Here is a 20406-nt window from a genome sequence, read left to right as displayed (position 1 = left end):
CATAGTTGACCGAATGGCTCCGAACCGAACCGAGGCAAATCTGCACCATTTCATCATCATCAATGCTAACATTGATCGACCCAAGGGCATCACACAACTCCTTGATCTTCAAAGTGTAGTTGCCGATTGACATGTCCCTCTATTGTATACCATTCAACTCTTGACGGAGTTGAAGCTTTCTTGCGGTCGTGTTGGCCGCGAAAATCTTCTTGAGGTTCCCCCACACCTCCGGCATTTTGGCCTCTCGGATGTAGCCGAGCATGTGATCATGGACGCATGTGATCATGGACGCATGATGCAAGACATTACAACACATGACTCGCCGCTTGCTCCCAAGCTGGGTAGTCGGCATGTGTTGGGTTGAGTTGATTTTCGTTTGGCCCTTCGACATAACTCCAATAGCCTTGGCCGACAAGGTATTGGTGCATCTTATACTCCCAAGATGCAAAGTTGTTTCTGTCGAGCTTTTCGGTAGGAAGAGCGCTTCCCATATGTGTGTTCATGTCGAGCTTCTTCTTCTTCTTCTTGATGCGAATTGTGTAGATTGTTGCTACAACGATCAGTCGGTTCTTGCTGAACGCGCAGAGGCGATGAGCTTCAATCAAGCAACCATGCTCTAATACCATGTAAAGAATCGAATGGATTCTGTGCAACGGAAGAATTGTGTGTGTGTGTCTGTGTAGAGAGAGAGAGAGAGAGAGAGAGAGAGAGAGAGAGAGCTCACGATTACAGAGAATTAGAAAATTGTATTACACAAAAAGCAAGAATGACCAACAACGTTACAAAGAGAGAGAGAGAGAGAGGGTGCTCATGTAGTCACCTTCTCTCTAAGTTCTCTCACTAGAGTACCGCCTCTTGGGAAAGAGGTCGTATCTTAACTACTTAAAGAATATGTGTCATAGGACATTAACTTCTATGACACACTAGTTACTATACAAGGAGGTGGGGTGTTCACACACTTGAGTATCCTAGAGTGTGTTCCCACTCACGAGAAGTTGAGTGTGATTATCAACAGTTCTTTACAACCTCCTTGTGCTTTCGTCCAAGTTTTGACATGTAGCAATTGATGATCACTATGACATATGTAAGGTCGGGCCGGGTCACCACCATTGTGTACATGATAGTTCCTGCGGCTGATGCATAGGGTATTCTACTCATGAGCTTTCTCTCATCTTTTGTGGATGGAGAGTTTATGTCCGATATTCAGTGCGATGTCAGGAGCGGTTTTGGTGCTGGCTTCGCATTCTCCATATTGAAGCACCTTAGTACCTTTTGGATGTAGTCGGACTGAGAGAGCCGGAGGAGGGTCTTTGCTGTCCGACTTCGCTCTATCCTCATGCCCAGTATGCGTCGGGCTTGTCTGAGTTCCTTCATCACAAACTTGTCATGAAGGCTCCACTTTAGTTCTCCTATCTCTTCTTGATTTGCTTCCGGCAATGAGCATGTCGTCGACATATAGGATCAGGTATATCCAGGACTCATCGCCCAATTTCTGAATATACATACACGGGTCGGAGTCGGACCAACTGTAACCAAACTGCCTAACGTAGGAGTCGAACTTCTGGTACCACATCCTCATGCATCGCTTGTTTTAAGCCATAAAGGCTTTTCTTTAGTCGGCATACGAGGTGACCTTCATCCCCCGTCGTCATGAAACCTGCGGGTTGAGACAAATAGATGTCTTCTTCCAAGTCTCCATGTAGGAATGTCGTCTTTACGTTTAGTTGCTTGAGGTGTAGGTCTTTTGTTGCCACAACTCGAGTAGGAGTTGAAGGGTAGTCATCTTGACTACAAGTGAAAAGATTTCATCATAGTCGACCCCATGTTCCTGTTTGAAACCTTTGGCAACGAGCCGAACTTTATATTTGGGTCATTCCGAACCGGATACATACCTATATCAGTAGACCCATTTTCATAGTAACGGCTTCCTTCCCGGCTGGTAATTTGACCAACTCCCATGTCTTATTTTCCTTGATCGAGTCCATCTCGGATCTCATGTCTTGTAGCCATGTCTTGACATCCGGTGCAACCACAACATCCTCATAGGAGTTGGGTACACCTGCATCCGTGTAGTTAACGTAGTCGATGCCCGGTTGATAAAACTTTGTCAGCCTTTGGACTCGTCTGGATCTCCTAGGTGCCGAGTGGTTTGGCTCGGATTCTTCTATCATCTCTGTCGGTTGATTGGTATTTCTTGAACCATCTTCAGGAGTCATTTTGGATGACTTGCCCCTTAAATAGGATTTCATCCCCGTCTTCGAAATCGATTGACTGAGGGGTTGGTGCCTTGCTCAGTTCGTTCAGTCTTTCGGTACCTTAGCCTATTTTGGCAAGTTGGTCAATTCAACTTTGTCCTTTTCAATTCTTGTCAATCTTCTAATCGAAACAATTTCGACTAGTGGACCTCATTCTTATTCAGCCCGGTGGGTCGGTCCTTCTACGACATCTCTGTCAATGTCGACGGAGACCTTTTTGCCGACCTTTTTCAGTTGGTTTCATTCAGAGAGAATTGAGTCTTCATTGAAGACTGTTGAAGACAAAGGCCGTCATTGCGGAAGATCTGATAGCATTCGATTCGTGTTGAGTACCTGCGTATGACAGTCTCTAAGATCGTGCACAGAGAGAGAGAGAGAGAGAGAGGCACAAAAGAGTCTTTCTATTCAATAGAAAAACAACAATACAACCAACCTTACAAAAAGGTTACAAGGTCAATATATATAGTGACCGACTTAGGGCAACTACCATTTATGCTAATTACACAAATGGCCCAAACTTGATCTATACAAAGGGATAGTGTGAATACGTCCATTATACACTTGTATTCGACACTCCCCCGTAATGGGCGTATACATGGGTTATCTAAGATTACAGGTATAAACCTAGGTTCTCGGACATATCAGTTTTGTTCGAGTCGGCAGGGTCCGAAGGCAGAAGACCGGACTGGTCGGGTCGGAAGAGTTGAAGCCGATCATTAGGGAACTGATGTCGGTTGTCTGAAACCATCCTGCGCTGTGTCCGGCTCTAACCGGACTGGTTTGTCGTTACGCCCATCTGATGCCGAAGGGACCGAAAGCGGTCTGCCGAAAGACACTTGGTCATTCCATCTGCGACATTGTCGGTTGTGGATATTTTCTTTAGACCGATTTTCCCTGAAATGACGCAGTCCCGAACGAAGTGATATCGAACGTCGATATGTTTGGAGGCGTTGTGGTGAACCGGATTTTTCGACAAGGCAACAGCACCTTGACTGTCGCTATAGACAACTGGGGCCGAGTCATGGTCGACTTGTCGAAACGTGTGCGCCAGTCGGCCGAGCCACAAAGCTTCTTTTGCAGCGTCGGACGCAGCTACATATTCTGCTTCGGTCGTTGAGGTCGTTGTGCACTCCTGAAGTTTCGACTTCCACGAAATTGCTCCATTGCCGAATTTGAAGCAGTATCCGGTTGTTGATTTCCGACTGTCTATACAGCCGGCAAAGTCCGAGTCGGTGTAACCGACTACGCCTGAGGTTGAGTTCGGACCGAAAAGAATGTCGTGATCTTTTGTGCCAGCCAGATATTTGAACACATGCTTGACTGCGTTCCAATGCGATCGGCCAGGATTGTGCATAAATCTGCTAACAACTCCTACGGCATGAGAAATATCAGGCCGTGTCGTGACCATCAGGTACATAAGGGAGCCGACTGCCGGTGCATACGGTACCGACTTCATATCTTCCCCCTCCGGACCGGATGTCGGGCAGTCTCGCTGAGAGAGCCGAAGATTCATGGGGAGCGGGGTTGAAGCAGATTTGGCTGATTGCATGTTGAAGCGTTCCAAGACACGTCCGATATAGTCGGTCTGAGACAAAAAAAGATGTCGTTTATCACGATGCCGACTAATCTTCATGCCAAGTATGTGTCGTGCCGGACCGAGGTCCTTCATGGCAAACTTCAACCGCAGTTGCCGAATGAGATCGGCAAGTTCGCCCGCGTGGCGTCCAGAAATTAGCATGTCGTCCACGTAAATGATGAGGAAGATGGGTGATCCATCTTGAGCTGTGTTGGTAAAAAGACAATGGTCCTCATCGCTTTTTGAGAAGCCGATCGATTGGATGAAGTCGTCGAACTTCTTGTACCATTGTCGCGGTGCCTGTTTGAGGCCGTATAGACTCTTCCTGAGTCGGCAGACTAGATGTTCTTAGCCAGTTGCCACGAAGCCTTTTGGCTGTTCCATATAAATTTCCTCTTCAAGATCACCATGGAGGAAGGCTGTTTTGACATCTAGCTGAATCAGCTCCAAGTTGTCGGCTGCCACTACGCCGAGCAGAAAACGAAGGGTTGTCATTTTCACCACTGGTGAAAAAATCTCGTCGAAGTCGACGCCATATTCTTGTCGGAAGCCCTTCGCAACTAATCTGGCCTTGTACTTTGGGGTGGTCGAATCAGACGTCTCTTTTAGTCGATAAACCCACTTGCAAGGAAGAGCACGTCGATTCTTAGGTGGTTCGACCAGATCCCAGGTCTTGTTTGCCCGAATGGAGTGCATTTCCGACTCCATCGCCAGATGCCAGGTGGCTGAATCAACAGATGTCGATGCTTCTTCGTAAGACGTCGGTTCGCCGGCGTCGGTGAAGAAAATTCTAGGAGAATACCTCTCCGGAGGTTGCGACAGTCTCTCGGATCGTCGAGGTATGATTGCACTGGTCGCATCGGGTATCGAGGTCGGATGGTCCGAAAGCGAATTATTCTGTTGTGCCGAGTCGGAGTTGTCCGAGTCGGTGGTGTAAGGTTCAGCTACCCGTGAAGCTGACCGTGTGTCAAGAGCGGGGCCTTCTTGAAGGGTCGGCACATCGGAAAATGTTACCCTTCGGACTTCGATCGGTTTTTCGACTGATGGATTCATAGCCGACTCGTTGAACACAACGTCCGAACTTCGAACGATTTGTCTGCGTTCGGGGTCCCAAAGTCGGTATCCCATTTTGCCGTCTGATCCATATCCAAGGAAAATGCATTTCCTGGACCGAGGTGCAAGTTTTCGGCGATCATCTCTCGGAATAAGGGCGTATGCCTCGCATCCGAAGATCCTCAGCTTGTCGTAATTCGGCTTACTGCCGATCCATAGTTCCTGAGGAATTTGAAGTCCTAGAGGTCTGCTTGGCGACATATTGATTATGTGTACTGCCGTGAGTAGAGCCTCTGCCCAGAAGCCATCCGACAGTCCGGAGTGTTGGAGCATGGAAACTATCCGTTCTTGGATTGTCCGATTCATGCGTTCTGCAATCCCGTTTTGCTCCGGACTGTGTGGTGCCGTAAATTCACGTCGGATGCCGCGTTGTCGGCAGAATTTGACGAATTCTTCTGATTTGAACTCTCCCCCATTGTCGGTCCAAAAGCATTTCAGTTTTCGGTCAGTTTGATTTTCTACCATAGCGAGCCAATCGGAGAAGATCGAGAAGACACGATCTTTGGTGCGAATTGGATAAGCCCACACCTTTCGAGTCGAATCGTCAATAAAACTGACGAAGTAAGAGGCACCACCGAGAGACTGATGCGGCATCGGGCCACAGACGTCCGAGTGGACTAAATCGAGAGGTCTCGTTTCTCTTGGTGCTGATGTCGGGTGTGATGCGGCTGCTTGTTTGCCATACTGGCAATGTTCGCAGAATTGATGGTCCGAGAAGGAGAGTTTAGGGATGTATCCGGCTCTAGATAGGTGCGTAATGCCGGCCTTGCTGAGGTGTCCTAATCTTCTGTGCCATAGTGATGACACAGGAATATCCACCAAAAACAGGTTACCCTCTCTGAGCGTAACATGTAACGGATACAGTGAGTGTATCTTGGGTCCTCTAGCAAGCAGGAGGTTCCCCCTGTGGAGTGTCCACCCTCCCGAAGAAAAACCGGCACGAATGCCGTCTTCATCTAGTTGTCCGACTGAGATCAATGGCCTTGAGAGCTCGGGTACATGTCGGACATTGTGAAGTACAAGTGTAGAGCCACTTGCAAGGTTGAGCTCTACTGTGCCGATTCCAATGATGTCACAGTGTTGCGAGTTGCCGACTCGAACTGAGTCGGAGTGACGGATCGTATATTGCCGAAATTGGGATCGATGAGGAGTCACGTGAAATGACGCGCCCGAATCTAAGAGCCATGTGCTCGATTCTTCAGTCGTGAGCAGAACTTCTGATCCGACTGGATTTTCGATTGATAGTATATTCGGGTCGTTTGGTAGCACATCAGCTGAGAAGCTGACGTAATTGATCTCCTCATGCCGGCCACTCTTCTTGTCTGATTTCTGAGACTTGTCGTTCTTGTTCTTGAGTGCGCGGCAGTCGGCTTTGACGTGTCCGGGTTTCTTGCAATAGTTGCAGATTCGATTATCCCGTGACTGGCTCCGTCTTCGCTGATTGTTCGGCTGCCGTGAGGAATCTCTTCCTCGTATGTTCGATCGGTCTGTCGAACCTTGTACTACATAAGCGCCGTCTGTTGAGTCTTTGGCGAAAGACTTTCTCCGAGCTGCTTCGGTCAGGATTGCGCTCGTGACTTCGGAGTATTTAACAGCCGTGGTTGACGCGTTGCACACGGTTGTGACGAAAGTTTCCCATGATGAGGGAAGGCTGCTCATGAGTATCATTGCTCTGAGTTCATCCTCGATTGCCGTCCCCTGAGATGAGATTTGGGAGCTTATGCTTTCGTACTCATTGAGATGTGCTTGAACCGAATCTGATTCTTTCATCCGCAAGTTGTAGAGGCGCCGGATCAGAAACATCTTTGTTGCAGCGACCTTCTTTTCGTAAGTGTCCGACAGTGTTTTCCACAGTTCGAATGCTGTCGTACACGATTGCACCGTAAAGTATACCGATTCCGATAGGTGCATCCGAATCGTGGCGCGGACGATTCTGTCCAGCTTCTGCCACTCAATTGGTTTGTATCCTTCTGGAGGTTCTTCATTTTCGATGGGATCGATTTGCCCCTTGACTATGAGATAGTCCTGCATTTGCTCCTTCCAGAAGTTGAAGTTCGATCCATCGAACTTTCGTAGACTCATTTCTGACGAGCCGGATGTTGATGCCATCAAATTTGGTTTCGGTTGACGAAGCTCGGTTCGGAGTTGACTATGAACCTTGTTGGAGTGCAGCCGGTTGGCTCACCCGATATCGTTCTAGTCGGATTTGAACCCGAGTCGGTTCGGCTTCGGATATATGTATTGTTGAACTTGCTCGAATTGACTCCGGTAACTTGAGGGACAGAACCGACTGGTCTTCCCGAATGTTGCCGAGTCGGAGTGAGCCCGGTTCGCTTCCGAATATATATGCCAAATACCGATTATTGAACCCGATTGTCTGGACCGATTCTGCTTCGGGTGACTGCAGCGACGAGAGAGACAGATCCAACTGATCCTCCCGAATGTCGATCAGCCGGATGAAGCACGAATTTGGGTTGTTGTCTTGAGACCGATCTGCACCGAGTGGTAACAATGAGCTGCGAGCAGCGTTTGATGACCTCTTCGGATGCCGTTTAACCGAGTGGAGCACGATCGTGTCAATGTTGCACAAGGGGATTTCACCTCGAGCGGTTACGATCACAAGGAACAGAGTACAACCGGCTGGCTTACTCCAAGCGAAGATGATCTAACGCGATGAGATGCAAGCCTCGTTTTTCTTCTTCTTCTCTCTTCTTCGAATGACGCTAGAAACCGAATGTTGTGCAGGCTGAGACGACGGCCGACAGCGGGTTGAGGGACCGAATACTGTGCAGGCTCTGATACCAGATGTTGAAGACAAAGGCCGTCAATGCGGAAGATCTGATAGCATTCGATTCGTGTTGAGTACCTGCGTATGACAGTCTCTAAGATCGTGCACAGAGAGAGAGAGAGAGAGAGGCACAAAAGAGTCTTTCTATTCAATAGAAAAACAACAATACAACCAACCTTACAAAAGGTTACAAGGTCAATATATATAGTGACCGACTTAGGGCAACTACCATTTATGCTAATTACACAAATGGCCCAAACTTGATCTATACAAAGGGATAGTGTGAATATGTCCATTATACACTTGTATTCGACAAAGACAACATCACTACTCCAGATCAATTTACGGTTCTCTAGGTCCCATAACCGATATCCAAAGTCCCCATTGGTTCCATAACCGAGAAATATACATTTAAGTGCATGGGGTGCCAACGTGGTCCTTTTATCCCTGGGGATGAATGCATAGGCTTTGCATCTGAATATACGAAGCCTGTTGTAGGTCGGTTGTTTGCCTAACCATAGTGCATGTGGCACTTCAAGTCGTATTATTCTCGACGGCGACAAAATTATCAAGTACACTGCCATATGCAATGCTTCAGCCCATAAATCTAGCTTCAATCTGGATTGTTGGAGCATTGCGGACACTCTCTCTTGAATCATTCGGTTGATCCTTTCCGCCACGCTATTATGTATGGGGGTATAGGGCACATTCTTTTGATGCCGGATCCCTTTGTCGGGCAGGTACTGTTTGAAGGTTGGGGAGATGTATTCACCTCCATTGTCAAACCAGAGTGTCTTTACTCTGATCGATTCTCCACTTCGGATAACCACCGAGAGAAGACCTCGAGTGCTTCATCTTTTGACTAATCGAGTAGGCCCAGATCTTCTGTGTACAGTCATCTACGAATGTGATGAAGTACCAGGAGCCTTCTAGTGACATTCCGGGCATCGGCCCATGTATATATGTGTGGACCAGTTCTAGGGGCTATCTTATCATCTCGTAATGGAGAGAGTGTGGACTTCGGGTCTATATTCTTTAATGAAAATGCTCACAGAAGTCCATCTTCGACTGGAGATTCAGGATGTAGCCGATCACCATTAGCCAATCAAGTCCGATTTAAGACATATGGTCGGCTCGGCCATGCCATAAGTTCGAATCTAGCGATTCGACTATGTTCATTGTGCCCTCTAGATTGATTGTCATTACTGGATATAGGTTGTTGTGCTTGCATCATATCGTCTCGTAATGGAGAGAGTGCGGACTTTGGGTCTGTTTCCTGTAACGACAATGCTCGCAGAAGTCCGTCTTCGACTGGAGATTCAAGATGTAGTCGATTGCCATTAGCCGATCAAGTCCGGCTTGAGACATATGGCTGAGTCGGCCATTCCGGAGCAGTACGGTGAAAACCAAGAGACCGAGACAGGAGACACCGGAGGCCAACCGGATGCTCCGACCATCCGGAGAGGCGATGCTATTGGCAAGGAACCAGGCAACACCGGGCCGGAAAGCCAGCAGAACCAGTCGGAGTCGGAGGAATCTACGGTAGCAGGAGGCAGCAAGTGATTACGTTGTACACTGAATGTATGAGAGGAAAAAAATAAATTAAAATACAAGATTTCAAATGTCAATGATGGAGAAGAGAGTTGAAAGACATGTCAACTGGCTATTTAATGAACATCAAACGTCCTAATCATGCTATATTTATCCACGACGTGCAAGCGTGGGAACCAAAAATAGGTGGTGACGCATGGACAGAGGATGCAGAGAGAGATGGGCATACAAGGATACCGGAAGCAAGAAGGGATCTCATTTAGAGACAGAAAACTTTTGAGAGCATAGAGTGAGAGCAACTCAAAATACCGTCAAAGCACAAACAACTCTTGTCCGGAGTGATCCAAATGCAGAACCCATGGCGCTCACATCAGAAGCAAAGGACTGGTTCCAGAAGAACGGGTTCAAAGGATTTGTTTATGGGTGAGGGGTGAAGCCATGAATGGATCCAACCCCCTCCCAAGGGGGTTTGTGTGTGTGTGTGTGTGTGTGTGTGTGTGTGTGAGAGAGAGAGAGAGAGAGAGAGAATGAGAGAGAAGAAACAAAGAATGTCGCAAAATGAGAGCGGAAAAATCTATATTCATTACATACCCCATAAGGGGTTTATTTAGTACCTCAAATGTAACTGTTACATAATATGACTGTTACACATGCACATAAATGTGCACGTGTTCATACACATGCTCATCCTCACACACTCATATACATTACACATACACATCAACGACATTATCATGTTCCACCCTTAAACAACCCCGTACACTCCTACGGGTAATAGGATTCATCCGGGTAGCCAATGCGCCACCACATAAAGAACTAGACAAGGCCGTGAAGACGATCGATGTGGAAGGCACCTTAGAAGCGACGGTGTAAGCGGCAATCGAGCTTTCATCGGGGGACTCCAGTCGATTGAGAACCCATCCACAGAGATCCTGGATGAATATTTAGCCACACTCTCAAAATCTCCATGTAATATAATGATTGCCTTCACGAAGGTAGTTACCCTTCTTTTATAGGCTCCACTTACTCTTTACTCCTTCATTAGAAGCAGTCAAATGATGAAACACTCTAAAGTTATCTCCTACCATAAGATTGAGAACAACTCAATCCTTACACTCGATTATTCCTTATGAATTAGCCCATTCATACTAACCTCAAGGTTAGAGACCTACGGTTCATACGACTATGCTCGTAACAATAGAGAGAGATAGATAGATTATATTATTGTATTCGGAGGTCAAATATGACCTATGAGAGAGAGAGAGAGAGAGAGAGGATTGAGATGTGGGAGAGTGTAGGAATTGACAACGGTTTGGTTTCCAAACCGGTTAAGCCTAAACCGGTTTAGGAGTTTCCAAACCTAAACCGAACCGGTTCCTAAACCGATTTAGCCAAGCCAATCAAGCATTAACCGGCTTGGAAACTAGTTTGGCCCAAATCGGTTAAGTTTGGCTTGAACCATCCCAAACCGAGCTCAACCCGGTTAAGGAAGGTCAAGCCTAAACTGAACTGCTAAACCGTTTAACAGTTCGGTTTAAGCTTGCGCCTATTTGTTGCCAATTCCTAGGCAAGCGATGACAATAGAATAGCGTGTTTTTTTAGGTAGGAAGTCCAAGAGAGAGTGAGAGGAGGTGACCGGCTCCTCGTCTCTCTTACCCGTCTCCAAGTTGTTGCCGATCAAATATCCCGATATGTATTATACCCTCTCACGTCTCTCTCTCTCTCTATAGAGAAGAGTGTGCTTTTAGTAATGTACACATGTAATTTCAATAAAACCGGAAAAGATTTCAATGTTTCCCCTGTCTACATTTTCTTCTAAAACCCTAAAAGCCCCTCAAAGAACCAAACGCAGTCATTCTACTCTCTCTCTCACTCAGAAATTATTAACACACTATTGGCCCTCCCTGACTCACGAATCTCTCTCTCTCTCTCTCTCTCTCTCCTTCTAGAAGGAAAGAAACACACACACACACACACGCACCTCTCTCTCTGATCCCCTCCCTCTCTTGTTTGTTCTCCTCCTCTCCCCCCTTCTTCATTCCTCCTCCCCTGTTCCCATCTTTCTTTCTCTCTCTCTCTCTCATCTCTCCTGTGCCCCCTCCCTCCCCTCCACCATCTCCGCCATGGCGCGGGCTCTGTTTCGCAGCCTGTCTCACGGAATCCTGAGATCGAACCCTAGCCCTAGCCCTAGCCCGGCTACTTTGCGACAGAGCCTTGTTCCTTCGCCCATGCTGTCGTGGAGGCGCGCCTTCTCCGAGGCGAAGATCTTCGTGGGGGGTCTGTCTTTCCGCACGACGGAGGACGGTCTGCGCGACGCCTTCGCGGTGCACGGCGAGGTGAGCGACGTGCGGATCATCACGGACAGGGAGACTGGGAGATCCAGGGGCTTCGGCTTCGTCACATACTACAACGAGTCGGACGCCGAGACTGCACTGTCGAAGCTGCAGGGCCATAACCTTGACGGCAGGGCCATTCGCGTGGACAGGGCCTCTGCTCGCCCGCCTCCCTCCCGAGCCGGTGGATTTGGTGGAGCCGGAGGTGGCTTCGGTAGCTTGAATGAACCCCCGGAGCCCGCCGCGGATGAAGCCGACTGGGGTTCCATCCCTCCCCTCAACGCAGACATCCCTTTCGACAAGAATACTTCCTCTTGAAGAAGAAGAAGAAGAAGAAGAAGAAGAAAAAACCTCAATACCTACACTACAGAGCTTATCTACCTACACGCACAAGGTTCCTACATCCCTTCGTCTTCTCCTTTTCTGATATTTACTGCAACTTCTACACATATCTGCTTGCCTCTTCAATACAATACTTGTTTCCCTCCCTCCCTCCCTCCCTCCCTCTTTTATGTGGATTTGGAAATCTCCTCATTGATGCTCCTTTTTCTCTGTAACTCTCTTCCCTTCTTCTTATGATCTATTTCTCTCTCCTTTCTTGCATCCCCTTTTTTGTGTTCTTTCACGAATGGGATTTTGTCATGTTTCTTATGTTTGAGGATGCTCACCTCTCTCTCTCTCTCTTTAGAAAGATGTAGAAAAAAAAAACTGTTTTCAAGTTTAAAATACAATTTTGCAATTTGAAGAAGGTATACTCACCTGGTGTCTCAAATGAAATGTCTTTGCACAATCTTGTTGTGCTCATAGATAAATATACTGTTTGTTATACCTATACCACTTCCATTAAACAACCTTGTATTGTGATGCGTCTGTTTTGTGCTCATAGATTTATGGTTGTAAATATAACCCTAAACCACTTCCATTAGAAAGTTTTGCTTGCAGTCTGATGCAATCATAACAAACAACCTTGTATTGTGATGCGCCTGTTTTGTTATATCTTATGGTTCCTGACACCTGGTATGTAACTAATTTTTAATTTAATTTGCAGCTACGGACGGTTTTCTATTGTGTTCCTACAATTTTGTGTTGTCATAATCTTGTGAGTTATGTTTAGGATGCAATCCAGATAGTGGTAGGATATTGTCTGGTGGCATTGGAAGGGGTCATTGTTTCAGTTAGTATTCAATATTTTGTTCTCGGGGTTTAACGTGGTTCTAGAAATGCAAGGCATGCAAGTTGCTTTCAGGGTTTCTTGATAGTGTCAGTTATACAGTGAATGAGCTCATACTACTAGTTTCATGGCTGGGCTCTTTTTGCATGGTTGGACAATATACTGTTCTGATGCTACAATTCAATGCATTAATGTCATGATTACTGATTTGTGATCTGTGTATCAATTAAGAATGCTGAGCGTAATTTGAGCTAGACCTATAAATATTGCTGGGAATTGTCTTGTCTGTGCATAATTCAATGATATTGGAAGCTGAGATAAATTTGATGTGTTCGATAATCATAACAATAATGCACAGGTAAATTGATATATTTCATTTTATTTTGGCCTACCATTTGGAGCATATATACAAGAAAGAAATGCAATACGCAACTCAGCGTGTAGTTTTTGAGTTTCCTGTGTTTTAGAAGATTGAATGGTCATCATGTTTATGATGATTACACATTATATGCCTGCATATGTGATTTGAATATTGTGATTTTCATGATGTGTACAGAATGGTTGTGCTGATTTATCTTCTTGGCTCAAATTTTGTTGCTGATAGTATAATGCTCCAGAGATTTCCCAACTCGTGTATTTTGAAAGTGCCTTTAGGATATTTTTTCTAGGCAAAGCTTAAATTCAATCTAGTTCAGAAGCAGTGTGTTGTGTAGTAGTACGCTATGAATGTTTTTTGATGTGCTTTCAAAATGTTTACTCTTATTATTCAGTTAACAAAGTGTGTGGTACTACTGTCAATAAACACTCACATCATTGGATTTTTAATCAAGACATCGAAGTCCACGGTGACACTTAAATATCCCATAAAGACTCACCTAGGCCATGATGCATAGGCACTAGTTGGTGTTAAATTGAGGATGAAACATTACTTGCTCCACCAACTCTGACTACTTTTTATACCAGTTCACTCGTAATATATAGCTCCTGAATGTTGAACTTTTTACATGTTTGAAATTAAGGGAAACCAATGAAAATCTGTTATGTATAGAATCCAGCAAAATCTTCCAGCTATTAAAAACATCAATGACCTCACAAGACAGACCAAGAAAGATATATACACAAAACTATCAAACGCAAGAAGAATGATAAGACGGATGTAATCATTGTACATCAGTCTATGATTCACACCAAGAATTACTCGCAAGAAAAAAAAACTGCTTAAGTAAAAAACTTGAGGCTGCGCATACAACCAATCATTCTCGTTTTTAAAATTCTTATAGAGTCAAATGGGGGTGATGTATGGGAAAACACATCTTTATATTAAATTGCTGAAACACATATGTAGAATGCATTTACAATTAACCTCAATCATAAATCCCTTTTTACAGACTGAAGTTTGAAGTATTATACATAAAACAGCAAAGTAAAAGTTGGTATCATGATCCATCCCGCTTATGCATACTTGGATACATGGGTAAATCCCCACAACTGTGAAAGAGAATAAAAAACCAAAGATAATATGAAGTTTAATGATTAAATCTCATGTCTAAATAGTTAAATTACAAGAATCTTACTTCGACATTTGCAACTGAGAAATTTGAGGAAGTCGCTAAACACTCGTTGCCAAACGTGTAACAAGCACCACTAGAGCCATTTAACCTGTATAAAATCTCTCTCTCTCTCTCTCTCTCTCTCTCTCTCTCTCTCTCTCTACGTGTCTCTAATGTGTCTCTAATCAATCGCAACGATCTAGAGTAACATTTTTGATAATCAAGAATCATCACCACTCAATTCCACTGAAAATGTTTCAATTTTGGTTCCATAGGTCATATATAGATAGATAGATAGATATATGATACTTGGTGTGGGAACATCAGCTACTTGTACTTAGTGATATATGACCTATGGGATCAAAAGTGAAACATTTTCAGTTGAATTGAGTGATATATATATATATATATATATATATGATACTTGGTGTGGGAAGATCAGCTCCTTGTACTTAGTGATACATGACCTATGGGACCAATATATATATATATATATATATATATACATACAACTTCTGCTTCCATCCCTATTCTTCTGCACTGAATCTGAATGGATCAAGAATCTAACTTCTTACAAGGATATTAAAGGTGAAAATAAAGTTGGTGTCTAGAGTTTAAAATGTTCCTCCAACACGGCTGTTGACCATTCTTCTGGACTCGATATGGCAATTAAAGTTCTTTTGTATTTGGGAACTTGGTTATCAAGCTCAGAATTCATACATCTTAATGGGCACATCATATATTTCAAGCCATGTAGCTATACATTGATTGGACTTCGATGCCACTAACAGCCATGCAAAATTTGCATAAGATTTAGATCGCCAAATATCTGAAAATTTGGGAGTCAGATCTACTAACTTTGCTTTACCTCTGCCAATCATAATCTCAAGTGGCAGCACTTTGCTCTTAGTGCAGAAGAGGGAAGGGCATCCACTGTATGTGATTGATTCTTCTGTTTCACATTACTATATTACTTGTTTGTATGCTTCAGCACTTTGTAGAGATGCTGATGCAGATACATGCATACTTTCCCCATTTATCTATAAGTAGGAAACTTCAAGCCTGACTATCCCAAGTGCTTGCTTTAGAGCATGCATTAAGGAATGACGCAAACCAAGGAAGAATAATCCACAATGGAGATGGTAAAATTATCAAGACTAACCTCTCTCATAAAGAGAGGAACGGTATATGCAAATATGGGAAAATGAGGAATTTTTCTAGCAACTACAACAAGTTGAACATGTCATAGCACATATAATAAATAGGTAAAAATGGAGCCTGCCCTAATAAAATAAAGACAAGCAGCCACAAAGGGACAACCATATTTCAGTCTGCTCGTTCCTGTCCAGTTTCCCTTTTAAGCAGAACGAATGAAAGTACCACACAGCTATAATGCAGATAAAATGGACAAAGTAAACGACCTATCAAAGAACTAAAATTTCATGCCCATGGCTTCACTAGGCTTGCTATGATGGATGAACCAACCATACAAAGCCTTTAAACAGCTCCCAACTAACCAAGTAAAAAACTCAAACTTCATGGGAAAAAAACATAGCAAATGGGGTTTTATTTGTAGATCTCATTATCTCAAAAAAGATTACAGAGCAATGCAGCATAATATCGAATCAACAGAGCAATGCATTTTCACTACTATTTCCGATTACAAAATATTAATGGGCTTCTCTACTCTTAAAAGACGTTAATATATCTTTCTTTCTATAACACTGCGATAAATTTTCACTGTCTACCATTTAAAATAGAACTTGCAAACTTACAGATCCTCATCAAGATGAAGTGCAAAATGGCCACCACCTCCCAAAGAAATTGCATCATTCATGCACAAAAGGAAGTACCTGTTTGCACCTACAGCCAAATTGAGAGTATATCAGCCAGTATTGTTAACCAGAGAAATCTTCTGTGACAAGAATTTGGTTAATTATTAACTGATTTGCGGGTACATTTCTGTAACTGATAAAACATAAAAGAACAATTTCACATAGTTCTGCCTCAATCATTCAGAACTAGCTAGATACTGTCCTCCATAATATATCATCAGAGTTCCATTCCATTTCCTTAAATGGCAACAGTTATAAACTTATAAGAATACAAGAAGGCAGAAAACTCTCAAGACTAGCATTTACAAAAAAAAAGGTTGGACTGTCATCCAACGGGAATAAGTATCTAAACAATGTGTACACATATACTTCCTGTCAAGTGGAAATGACAGACAATTAGTAATATCATATTTACATATGGATGCAACTTAATACACACACATATGTCAAGTACAAATAGCAAATAACAATTAAATTCAGATCTAAGTTGTTGCAGAATTCAATTGCTGATATAATTAACCATATGACATATTTGGTTTGGATAACACATTACCGGTGGCCCTGAAGATTTGCATTTTTTCATTGACATTTGTGAAAACAAACATGTCATTAGTTCCCTACATGATCAGTACATTGCGATAAGTAGAATTATAGACATCAAATGAGGAACTGCATAGATCTTAATAATGGATTGAGGTACTTGCCAAGTATTTCTTTTTGGATGTGGGTATCAGAGGTGCAGTCAAAAGCCCACCAAATGTAGCTCCATGAAAATCCCCAGTTACCTGCGATGATCAAAGTCTCAAATTTATTCAGAAAGTGGACGAAGTATAAGTTATAACTTTCTATGACTTCCTAAATATTCTGTGGAAGATATATTCTATACTATATATATATATATGTTTTGGTTCAATATATACTAAATTCTCTTTATAGGCATTTGAACTTTAAACACTGATTATTCAGACAAGATGGACTCATTGTTTTTCATGTTTTTCATTTCCTTCAGCTTCGAACTCCAACTAACTGCATGGTTTCCATCTGTACAAAATTTTATTATTCCATATCAGTAACCTGTGCTCCATCAATCAATAACTAAAGATCATCGATCATTTTTCATTCATCAAAAGACTTCCTTGCATCAGTCACTTCTTGGCCCTCCTTACAACTCCAAGAGAAAGAATCGAGTATCAAAGATCCATAGTAGTGCGTAATAAGATATCACTTTCATATCTTTATTCATTCATCAATATATACACCTTTGATTCAGTCAAAGATCTGACGACAAAAACATTTTTAAACGAAGCTCTGTTTTTCTTGAGTGCCCTTTTTGGGTACATCTTTCCTTTGTACTATGGTGTGTGTTGAATGACCATCCATGTGGTGCCATTTATTTAGAGAGTGAAACCAGCTAAGCGCAGAGTGATAAATGCTTCTATAGTAAGCATCCTGATTTTATTATGTATCCATAATATCCTGTAATTGGCATCATAGATGTTCTTAAATCTTGAAATGAATTGAGGTCTTGACTCTTGATCGTGAATATACTCGGCAAATATTTTGTATGACTTTTCACACATACTTTACATAGAAGTAAATGCCCGAAAATCCTTTTCTCATAGACATCTCATTTCTTTATTTTTCGAGTGAGTAAGTGGTACTTTACATTTTCTGTTATAGAAATATACTCCTGCATAAGCAAATTCATATTGATCTGTTCTGCGTTTGTCCCTAACTTTCTAATTATAAAATGCTGCTCTAAGTAGCATATGACATCTCAGCTACTTACCAATTACAATTTCACATTGGAAAAAGAAGTATCTAGCCAAATAGTATTTCCCTTCATGAAAATAGACAGATAAATATGTTCCAGCCACAAAACTGATAGCCAAGAGAGAAGCTAACATATAAGAAAACTTCCACAATTATGAATCATTGGTGACATTGAAATCATATCAAATTATTGATACAAACATGGTAAAATGTACCAGTAAAAAGGGTTCAGAAAGAGCAGAGCTTCTCCGATAGAGTGTTTGTAATGAAATACCATGCTTCGCAGTGCTGCCCTTCAAAAAAATAGCAAACATGAAAATTTTATCTGTGCGTGAAAACAAGAACAACAGAAATTGATTGTCATCATCCACCCTTTTCAGAAAATTCTTGATCTTAACACAACCCTACTAATTCTTACCATCCTATCATATATAGAAAGAAAAGCCAGATAAATACCTATATAACAAAACCCAATGCCGATCCTTTACAATATTCGGCAGTGCTAAATATATGAAAGCGCGAAAGCCCTCAGAAAGAAGCACTGATTTGTCAGACAAAGGTGGAAGTCTAATAGGTGTAGCTGGTGAAGTTGGTTGTGACATAGATAAGAATGAATTATTCCGCAATGAATTATCATGTGAAGATCTTTGTATGCTCGGATTTTGTTCATCATCACTGATATTATTATGTGGCTGCCTTGATGAACATGAGGTAGATCCACTATCATTACCTTCTGAGGCATCGAGATTATCATTCCTTGCATTGCTCGTCTCTGAAGTGGATAGTAATGACAAAAGAAATGCTGTCAGAGATGATGTATCGGGTCCATATCCATCCTCTCCATCTTTTTCTTCAAAATTACCATCTGGAATATGTTGATGTTCATGACCTTCGCCATCATCACCCACCTCCATTTTTACGATAATGAAACAGATACAATCATCATTCCAGATATATATATCCAATTGTAAACGTGTTTGTTTTCCTAAAAATCATTATTTTGATAAAAATGGAGAAATGAATTGCTCATTTTGCCAAAGTCAATTCCAGATGTATGGCCAATGAAAACATATTCACTCAATACAACGTTTAGTCCAGATGTGGCCAATGGACACATTTATTTTCCAAAACATTATTTTCCAGATATGGCCATGAAACCATTTTCCTTTTTCGAACATTATTCTAGACATAGCCAGTAGAAACAGATTCCTTCTTTTGCAGAAATTACTTAAAGGTTCAATGATTTGAGGTTAACATTATTCATATGCAGCTGGCACAATTCATCATAATGCTTGCGTTTTAACATTGATCTTCATGCCCATAACTAATCCTTATTTTTTTATTATTGACCTGTATGCATCGCAGTTACTCTTTATGTTTCATCGTTAATCACTTATGTACCATCACTAATCCTTATGCTACATCGCTCATTAAATCTTAACATGTCATTATAAACCCGTATGTTTCAAATCATTCATCAATCCTTTTGTTTCCCATCGTGTTCATCAATCCTTATGAGCCACCATCATCACTTAATGCAAATTGATGTAGAAAAAAACAGACGCATATGAAATTATGCAAATAAAATACCGTGGTGGGGGATGATGCATATTTGTGGAGCTGCTTGAGAGGAAATTCCAATGACTGAGAAAGATAGTGCCCAGCTTTATTAACGAGCTTTCCTTTCCACCCCATGGAGACTTGAGCGCAGAAGAAGAGATGATGACGAAGGAGGAGGAGGACCACAGATTTAATGGTGAGAAAACAAAAAAGCTTTTTGAAGGCCCATAGGGCTGCAGCGCTTCGATCTGCGGACCTCTGTCTGTGAGAGAGAGAGAGGAGCTTCGAGTTTCCTGATGTGGGTGGGTTCTTCAAGTCTTGATATTTGATTCGATTTTTGTTATCTTTGTTTGAGGGGTCTATCGGTTTCTTCTTTGCTTGTGAAAATCTTATGACCCCCATCCATAATAATAATAGCTTTGTGAAATTATTAACATTGACCCCACATATAAAATACACACACACGCACACAGACATACACACAATCCATTTCCACGGGTTCGATGACTGCCATCACACCTTGTCCGGATTTCGGGATCATATAGATAACGTTCTCCGCTCCTCGTTTGATGCCATCACACCTCTTTTAGTGTGTGGATTCCAATTCTACTTAATAAACATAACATATGTGCATTTTTCTCGATTGGAAACTTCTGCTTGGTAGTACCCAAAGAAAGGATTCCATGGTATATTTATGATTCGACGCCTTTTAAAAGAAGCTAAAATTGTATGGTACTAAGATATTTATGAGATGTTAATTCATGAGCATACCCATTGAGACACCAACTGGAGCAACAATATAAACCCTTACTCTTCAAGCGACTTTCTTCCATTGATACTCGAAGGGTGACAAGGTAATCGATGGCACTACGGTGTTTTCAAAAGTAAGTTTGTCCATAAG

The 20406-nt window shown here is 42.7% G+C and overlaps 1 protein-coding gene across 1 annotated transcript; it reads right to left on the bottom strand.

Moving 5' to 3' along the window:
• Positions 1-14085: 14085 nt before the first annotated feature.
• On the bottom strand, positions 14086-19844 carry LOC147853061 (uncharacterized). The gene is made up of 8 exons (XM_087333388.1): positions 19536-19844; positions 18402-18853; positions 18161-18233; positions 16877-16957; positions 16726-16789; positions 16113-16200; positions 14362-14446; positions 14086-14275 (listed from the first exon to the last, which is right to left on the bottom strand). Exons 1-8 carry the CDS (start codon positions 19638-19640, stop codon positions 14240-14242), a joined length of 984 nt encoding a protein of 327 aa, XP_087189514.1. The 5' UTR covers positions 19641-19844; the 3' UTR covers positions 14086-14239.
• Between the last annotated feature and the right edge of the window lie 562 nt (positions 19845-20406).

The sequence above is a fragment of the Azolla caroliniana genome, unplaced genomic scaffold (genome assembly GCF_043228905.1).
Source record: "Azolla caroliniana isolate FFs.n. ecotype wild unplaced genomic scaffold, voAzoCaro1.0.p SCAF_17, whole genome shotgun sequence".
Classification (NCBI taxonomy): Eukaryota; Viridiplantae; Streptophyta; class Polypodiopsida; order Salviniales; family Salviniaceae; genus Azolla; species Azolla caroliniana.
Note: the sequence above shows the minus strand (reverse complement) of the source record. Positions and strands in the feature narration are given on the sequence as shown.

Bases quoted from the DNA above. Each gene is read 5' to 3' on its own strand.
- LOC147853061 (XM_087333388.1), bottom strand. From the start codon at position 19,640: ATGGGGTGGAAAGGAAAGCTCGTTAATAAAGCTGGGCACTATCTTTCT. The intron at 16,790-16,876 runs GCAAGTACCTCA...CTGATCATGTAG, and splicing joins CATCCAAAAAGAAATACTTG to GGAACTAATGACATGTTTGT. The intron at 16,201-16,725 runs GTAATGTGTTAT...ATTTGGCTGTAG, and splicing joins GCAAATCTTCAGGGCCACCG to GTGCAAACAGGTACTTCCTT.